The sequence below is a fragment of the Cyprinodon variegatus genome, unplaced genomic scaffold (assembly GCF_000732505.1).
Source record: "Cyprinodon variegatus isolate N-32 unplaced genomic scaffold, C_variegatus-1.0 Scaffold125, whole genome shotgun sequence".
Classification (NCBI taxonomy): Eukaryota; Metazoa; Chordata; class Actinopteri; order Cyprinodontiformes; family Cyprinodontidae; genus Cyprinodon; species Cyprinodon variegatus.
This window is the reverse complement of record NW_015150578.1, coordinates 1,260,499-1,268,936: the sequence shown is the minus strand read 5'-3', so window position 1 is coordinate 1,268,936 and position 8,438 is coordinate 1,260,499. Positions and strand designations below refer to the sequence as shown.

Sequence of the window (8,438 nt, the reverse complement as noted above, 5' to 3'; positions counted from 1 at the left end):
GTCTGACCGCTAGATGTCGCTGAAAATTACACACTGTAGCTTTAAATCTATTGAAGATCAGACTAGTAGCTAGATGGCGTTGTAGTAACAGGGCTGAGTGTCTATTGAGACATAACTTCATACAGTAGCCTAATTCCTAGTATTCATATTATGTCTGAATGAAATGTTTGAATATCAACAAACACATATGACAAAAAAATTATGTAAAACTTTTTTTAATCTGTTAAACCAGATTTGTAAATTGGTCATTCTGATGGTGAGAAAAAAAAGCTTTTTTATGGGGTTCTTGAAATCCACTCTGTATTTTAAATAAATTGTAAAAATCAATCACTTTTAATACAGCTATGGTTATATTTTTCATCAGGGCAGTTACATGTTATGTAACGTACAACCAAACATTTAGTTCGGCCCATGGCGATAGCTGAGAGAGCCACGCCACCAAGATAAATCCCATCTAGGGATAACTCCTCAAGATAAGAGTCACAGGAATCCTCTGCTACTGATTTGGAAATGTAAGAATTGAGGCAAAAAAAAACAAATAAACTGTGATACAGCAATCTCAATTGGGCAACTTAGTTATACCTGTAAACACTATAAAGCACAGTTCTCACATTGCTTATGGATTTATCTTTAGGGAGAGCACATTTTTCAATGTATTTAAACATTTGCCATTTTCTGACTTGTAATTTGACTGACATCCAATGAAAAAAGTAAAATAAATAAGGGTTCCACGGCAGCGAATTGAACAAAAGCAAACAATAAATCCCATCAAACTGAAAGACAAGATTTAAACAAGTAAGATATTAAAACCAAAGACTATGAAAATATATAGATAGAACCCAGTTTTCTGCTGCCAAATTAAAAAATATTAACCTTTAAATTGAAAAAAAAAAACAACTTAACAACTTATTTTACGGATGTTTTATTCCAAAATTTGAGCACTTTTATTATAAAAGTAACATTTAAAAAAGATTCCCCAGTTAAGCTTTTTAATAGTAAAAAGACATATTCCATTTTCAACAGAGCTACAAATACTAAAGGATTCTAAGTTTGGTTACAAAAGTTTATCACTAAGAAACAAAAAAACAAAACAAAACAAAACAAAAAAAAAAACGGCTCCATCAGAGGATTCTTTCAATGTCACCAGCAGGAACCACAGGATTTATTTGGGTCAGAGCTGCACTTCTGAATCTGAGACCTATGACAGAAAATTCAGTAAGACAGTAAGACAGCAAGGCATATAGACATTCAGTCAGTCTCTAATCATATTTTACTCACTTCTGCACTTCCAAACAGCTGTAGATGATCCCTTTATCCAGCATGTTCTGCAAGTCTTGTAAAGATTTGTTTGTGCAGTTCGTCCTGCAAACATACAAATAGGATAATTTTTTATTTTTATTTTTTTATTTTTCCATCATTCAGTCACGATACTTAATATAATGTTAAACCCAAGAACTGCAGTATATTAGATAAAAGATAAAATCTTACACTGAATTCATCTCAGTGACCAGGACAATATCCAGTTTTTTCACTTTGGAGGACTTAAATCTCTTCACCTCAATGCTGGCAAAAATGCTGGGATAAAAAACAAAAGAGGATAAATTATTTCCAATAATAAGTTTTTATAGCACAGATTAAAAGCGAACATCTACCCTTAGAATGCAATAGCAGATTGGATTCTAGCTGATAAATGATAATAAAAAAAATATTATACTTGGAAACAAGCAGTGAACTGTCTTTTAGCTGTTAGGAATACAGTTTGTGTGGATCGTTTGTGTGTCTCTTCTCTCTCCACCACCAGGTGGTGCCCTGTCCTCGTTGGTCCTCCCTGCACACCTGCAGCTCGTTGGTTCATTACTGGAGGAGTATTTGAGCAGTGGACTGTCACTACCTCGATGCAAGAGTCTTTGTCAGTTTTGGATACTCTAGCCAAGCTGAGATTAGCTTTGCTCTTTGGCAGGAAGTCTTCCTGTGTAACTGGATACCTGGACCTGCTCCCCCTGGGATTTACTGAGTACACACTGAGCAGGGGAAAACCTCCAAGTGACAGTCCGCTCCATTACTCCTCCGGGTCCAACGTATGTCTACCTATCCATCTACTTTAGAACTGATATCTTTATGTTACTCATTGAGGCCTGGTGGGGTGGGGTGGTGCAGACTAAGGCTTTTCCTGTAAATTAAATGGAAATGCATTTTTTATTTTATTTGATATTTTCATTGATAACCCTTAACATTTACGGTTTTGTTAGGCGGGGATGGAGGTGAAAAGATAGCATCTTCAGTTGGATCAATATTTGCTCAAAAGCTCAACAGCTGCTGATTGCAATGCAGACTTGGTCTATCACGATGACACATTTTGCTGGACGATTAGTTGTCCCCAAAATCATTGAGAAAAACAAAATTATTGTTTGGAGATAATTTTAAAATAATATAACATTGATTAAAACATAATGCAAATGCATCTTATTGAAGAGAGGAAAAACTTTAATTTCAAAAGAACACATAACACTCAAACTGCAAACAAAAATACAATGTTCTCCAAATCATCATCGGCAAAAATTGCACCTGAATAAAAGCTAAACACAACAAACCTAACTCGAAATAAAAAATACATCTCAACCAAAACAGTGGCTTATAAATTCTATAAATTAAGTTGCACTTTAAAAATACCCTAATGACCTTATCTGATATGGCAGAGTAAAGTGGAATGTCTTAGATCTCCTCATTAATACCGTGGTAGTATTGCAGAATGTGATATGTATGCATTCCCAAGGTTTTTGTACCGGCTGTTTAACATTTGCAAATTTTTTTGAAATACAAGCTTTTCAGAAATGTTAAAGGGAAGCACCTATTTAGCAATTAAGTGAACTTTGCTGTCTGTTGAGTTGCACCATTTTACACTTTCCTTTTTGTATGTCATCTTCTACGGAGGACCAGGAGAGTTGCTAAAAAAAAAAAACAACCCTTCCCAATTGAACATGTAAATCAGATAATTAAAAATGCAATTTGAAAGGCAGTTTTCAATCATACATTTTAAGTTGAACTATTACAGAGGAATGCTAAATTGTACTATGTAAAAAATGTACTAATGTATTATTACAGTGACTATTACAATTCGAAAAATTCTTAAATCATATTTCCTATTTCAAAATGGAGAATTCAAAAACCACATTTCATCAATCTGATCATAAATACCTTTTCTAATCACACATTTAAAATGGTAATATTTATTCCATCTTCTTTTTCACCTTCCATTTTCAAATCCTTTTTGCAGTAGCTAAAAACCAGTTAAACCAATCAGTGGTTAGGGAAGAGCACAAAAATTAAGGCCTGAACACACTGGTTATGTATGAATTAACAGACTTCCCAAGTTCCAAAAACTCACTTCAGGGAGTCACTTATTGAAACAACCCACCTACCAAACATCAGGATGTGACCCAGCATGGATGAGGACAGCTAGGAGTAATTTAAAGCACTTTTTAGAAAAGGCAAAGAAGAAAGACAGCTTTCAAAATCATCATCTGACATTTTTTAGGTATGAAAAGTAGGACATATCCGGGAAAAAGAGGAAATCTGGTCACCCTACCATATTAACAATTTTAATGTTTCAGTGAGTGAAACGCTATGATGCGTCTTTGCTCAGCAGCTTTGTTTGTTGTAAACCAACCAATCAGCACACAGTTAATCTAAATATTCATTAGCATACCATAAAAGGAAGAAAATCTGTCGTTTTATTCTAGGGCTTTCAACCAGACTTGCATTAGGGCTCATAGAACAGCAAATATGCCATTTCAAGCTCAACCAATGTTACACACCCTATTCAAAGACCTTAAGAACCAGCGCAAAATACCCTATATGTTTATATATAATTTGGATGTCCTTTGTTACACAATAAGTCATCCTAAAAGAGATAATCCGTGTCCTGAGAATGTCAGACTCACCTTTTTGGGTCGAACGGTGTGGGAATGGAAGCGTTTAGCATGGCAGTGACATCCCCACAAGCAGCATCTCCAAACTGCACACAAAATGTACTTGAGTTATACACAACATTGTCTCTCGGTTCTTAAAACAACACTGCAGTGTCTGTGTAATTCTTCTTCTACATGTTTTTAATTCCAAATGTTCTTAAACAGTGGATGAAAAACTATATCTTTATGATGTTATTTCTTTCTTTTTCAGTAACTATGAGGTGAAATGCATAATATTAATAAGGTTGGTTTCATTAAGCTTTTCTCTCACTACAGTTAAATGTCAAAAAGTACTGCCCTTTTTAAAAGATCACTGCAACAAGAAAAAGGTATTTCTAAATGCATTTTGCCCCTTTAGTCATGTAACATCTTAGAATCAAAAGGAACAGTTAAAAAGATGCAAAGAAACTCAAATGTCTTGAAAGAAATCTGTAAGATGGTACTGTATGATTAGACCAATATGTATTTCTGTGGTGACTCTAAAAATATTTTGGTTTAAGTGGCCTTTATCCAACAGTCGCTAGAAAGGAAATGGTTAGTGAGGGAGGATGATATGTAACGAATGTCTCCAAGTCAGGATTCATATCTGTCAGCTGTGTCGAAATCCCAACCCTCAAACAGGCCCCAGACCTCAACTTTTCAGCTGTAAAATTTAGAATTGCTTGCACACATATCCTCTGCTCAAGGGAAGCCTTCTTTTCATACCTAAAGGAGACTCTTAGATTTTAAGAGCATGATTCAGTATTCAATAGTTCTTACAGACACACTTTAAACATCCTGCTTACTCAACATTTGGCTCTACATCTTAAAAAACAGTTTCTGCTCTTATTTGAAATTGTTTACAAGAATATTTGATGCTGCCGTTTGACTAATGGTGCTGGACTGAATCTTTTAAAAAAATATGAGAATATGGTTTGGTTTTCAGTGCAATATTTCCCATTTCCTGTTAGATACTAGTTATAACTCCAGACCATTACACATGCCTAGAAAATCTCTTAATTTCCTAAGTATGTTTTCTAAAACATTCATTACTCTCACTTTTAATATTGCTAGTTTATCCTAAGCTGTTTGAAATCCAATCCTGGCTTTGCTTTAAATAATTTCAGCTTTATACGCTTTTTTTTAAAAACTTTTTCTAATAACATGGGACAACAGTGTTTAATGGACATCAGCAAGTTTTTATGCTCAGTTAAAATTCTGTCAATATAATAACCCTAGTTGCTTGAAAATGTAGTTATTTCACTTCGAAAGTATGTGTATTTCCCAAGACACGCAAACAAATACCATCCCCTTCCATTAGGATCCAAAGTACATAGTTTTGTATTCTCACATGTGTTTTCTTAGCCAATGAATTATTTTCATCTGGTATACATCTGTAACAGATGTAACTCAGTAATGCTTCAGCAAATAGACAGTCAGGGTTGGACTTTTTCTGTTCTGCAATGTTTAGAGACAAAACTTTTTAATCTGATTGTAAATAAAAAAAAAAATCCTACCAAAATGAATGTCTTTGCTTTTCTGCTTTGTCAAAAATAAAAATAGATATATGAAGCGCCAGCAAATAATAGGAGATAATCTGTCCTGATAGCTGATCTTAATTACTCACATCAGTCACCTGCCGTTCCCTTCTAATTATCATTCATCTCATTCACCTGCTCCCTCTGCTTTATACAAGGTTCAGCCTAGTTATCGGGGCCAGATCATTGTTTGCTTTCTGTTTGATGCCTGTTAGTTATGGTTTGTTTGATGAGTTTTAGTTTAGTCCCTGGTTCATGTTTCTGTACCCAGAGGCCAGTAGATTGGGGATTAATGTTTGTCGTGTTTCGTGAAAGTGTCCCGGCTCTTCTCCGCGAGCCCTCAGGGATTTGGCTAGGATTGCGGGGGAGGTTAGTTTTAAGTTCCACAAGCCTGACTGCTAGTTAGAGACCAGTTTAAAGTTCCTGCAATTATTCCTGGTACCATGACTTGTCTCTGTCCCTCAACCACTGAGCCTGCCTGTCTGCATACCTGTGTTTCTGTTTGAGCTCATTGCTCAACACATGGAGCTCTGTGGATTCTTGAAACCCTGGATCTGCTCGTTCCTGTGCGGATCGGAACCCCTGACCGGGCTGTGGACTCCCGGATTCCAGACCTGTTCCTGTCTGGTCTGTTTCCCTAAACTGGATCGGGTTCCTGCCTGCTCGCTGAGGTTGCTGCATCTGGGACACTCTCTGGGTGGCTCAGCGCTGCTGCTCATTTCGCAGTCTATTGGCTGGAACCTGCCTTCCACGGAGAGGATGGACTGAACTGTTTAACCAGGTAAGTGACTCACACAGATAATCATCCGTCAGATGATCATGGTCACTTGCCTGTGTTTAAAAAATAAATAAAAAAAATGGGACCTTCTGGTTATTAATAAAACCAGAAGGTATTAATAAAAAAAACAGATATTAATAAAATGTAAACATGCATAGTTTCTGGAAATAACAAGGCTGATTTTAGGAAAAGCCAGTGCTGCACCTCAGTGCTGTAGCTGGAAATCTCCCCATCAACTAGAAATTACATGAAAAGGACAGTTACTGTTATAGCCTCAATTTAAATCTATTGTTTAGCTAAAGAAAACTTAGAATCTTTTTTCACATGTGGATGATGAAGAAAACATTTATTTCCCTCAAAATATACACACAATGAAGGTACAGTTGGGTTACTATTAGCCTGTACCAATTAAACATTATGTCACTGCTACAGCCTCCTGGATTACTGAAGCTGACAATATCCATTCGCTTATGACAACAGTGTACTATCTTCAGATACTTCAAGCTGGATAATGAGCCCCGTCATAAAGTGGGAATAATCTCAGACTGGTTTCTAGAGCATGATTATGAGATAAGTGTACTAAAATGGCCTTCACAATCCCCAGATCTCAACCCAATAGAGCACCGCTGAGATGTGAATATGCAGGCGACAAATCTGCAGCATCTGTGTGATGCTATCACATTGATATGGACCAAACTCTCTAAGGAATCTTTCTAGTACCTTGATGGAATACCTGAAGGATTAAGGTGTTTCTGAAGGCAAAAGGCGGAACCAAGCAGGTACTAACAAGGTGTACCTGATAAATAACTACTCTGAAAGTAAATGTAAGTAAGTGTATGTAAATTTGAGTTCACAGTATAAATTCTTTACTCATAAGCACAGTTTGCCTGAGGTAGATTGCCTGAGGATTGTGTCTCTGGAACTGCACCAAAGCATAGCTAAATGTGTGGGCAGCTGTTCAGTCAGGAGAGAGCTGTGCAATGCTGCTCCATGGAGACCTAAACAAAGCCTCATTGATGAAGGCCTTTTTCTCTTTTCCTCACATCATTCTCAGGAGAGAACTGCAACGTCACATGGGGTGAAACTGTAGCACATACCCCCGCTCAACCCGAGCTTGGATATTTTTCGAGCAACGTATATGTAATACGGTGCTCTTCTTGACTCACCGCAGCGGAGACTCTGTTCCAAAAGGAGCGAACAGGGTTTTTCACACATTCATTCCATTCAGGACAACCAGTAGTGAGGGTTTCTACAACAAAAACCAAGATATAGTTAGTTTTTTCAGTTCTGTTTCTATATTGCATTTGCAATATAATCACAATTTAACAAAACACATTTTTCAAATTAGAGAGGTACTCTATTTTAGTCATATTACATTTACCAAAAAAAAAAAAAATCAAAAACAAATAACAGTAAGTAGCTAAATGTCTCCTTACAGCCCTTTAGGTGGCAGGAATATGCTTAAAGTGGATTTGCAACCACACAAATGGGTAGAGAGAGATGAAGCTATAGCTCACCTCAAAGATTTATGACTGCAAAAAGAACTTAGCACTTTTTCACACAAAGATTACAGGTAACTCTTGCAACAATGGACACTGGACAAGAAAACTTTCAAGCTAATGAAAAGTCCTAAATCCTTTAGTAAATCATTAACATGATTGTTGTAAGTGCAAAGGAAAATCAAAATACAATAACTGTTTTCAATGTTGGCTAAATCGTTCAGCCCTAATGTGAATAGGATAAATGTATATATCCCTTTTGCAGACATAACTACACAGAGGGCTTTACACTTCTTTAGGGCTTTATACCATCACCCAGGCAGTCACACTTATAAATCAATACTAAGATTGGTAAGCAACTTGGGATTAACTAGCATTCCCAGAGGTACACTGACATGAAGTAGAGTTAAACTAATATCTGATTAAAAGACTATTACTCATTTTAGATGTTCCACATTTATACTTTTTTAAAATAAACATAAAAAGAGGTGAATATTTGGGTCACAAAAGTTTTGAAATTCCATGTTAAATAAGTCATAATTTGCAGTGGGGCACCGCCCTCCCTTTTAAGAAGAGAGAAACGTAAAATATATTTTTAGAAATTAACTCATAAATATCAGTTTTACTCTCTAGAGTGTGTACCTATAAGCAAAACAGATTATATAAACTACATTTC

At 36.1% G+C, this 8,438-nt stretch overlaps 1 protein-coding gene across 1 annotated transcript in view; it reads right to left on the bottom strand.

The window, feature by feature from the left end:
- Window positions 1-918: 918 nt before the first annotated feature.
- The window catches only part of LOC107085442 (ADP-ribosyl cyclase/cyclic ADP-ribose hydrolase 1-like), a 15,017-nt gene continuing 7,497 nt past the window's right edge, over window positions 919-8,438 (bottom strand). The window contains exons 4-8 of the mRNA XM_015375754.1: window positions 7,430-7,512; window positions 3,942-4,015; window positions 1,489-1,575; window positions 1,279-1,362; window positions 919-1,198 (exon numbers count right to left, since the gene is read on the bottom strand). Of these exons, the coding sequence (XP_015231240.1) occupies window positions 1,141-1,198; window positions 1,279-1,362; window positions 1,489-1,575; window positions 3,942-4,015; window positions 7,430-7,512 (386 nt within the window). The 3' untranslated portion in view covers window positions 919-1,140. The remainder of the gene's footprint in view (window positions 1,199-1,278; window positions 1,363-1,488; window positions 1,576-3,941; window positions 4,016-7,429; window positions 7,513-8,438) is intronic.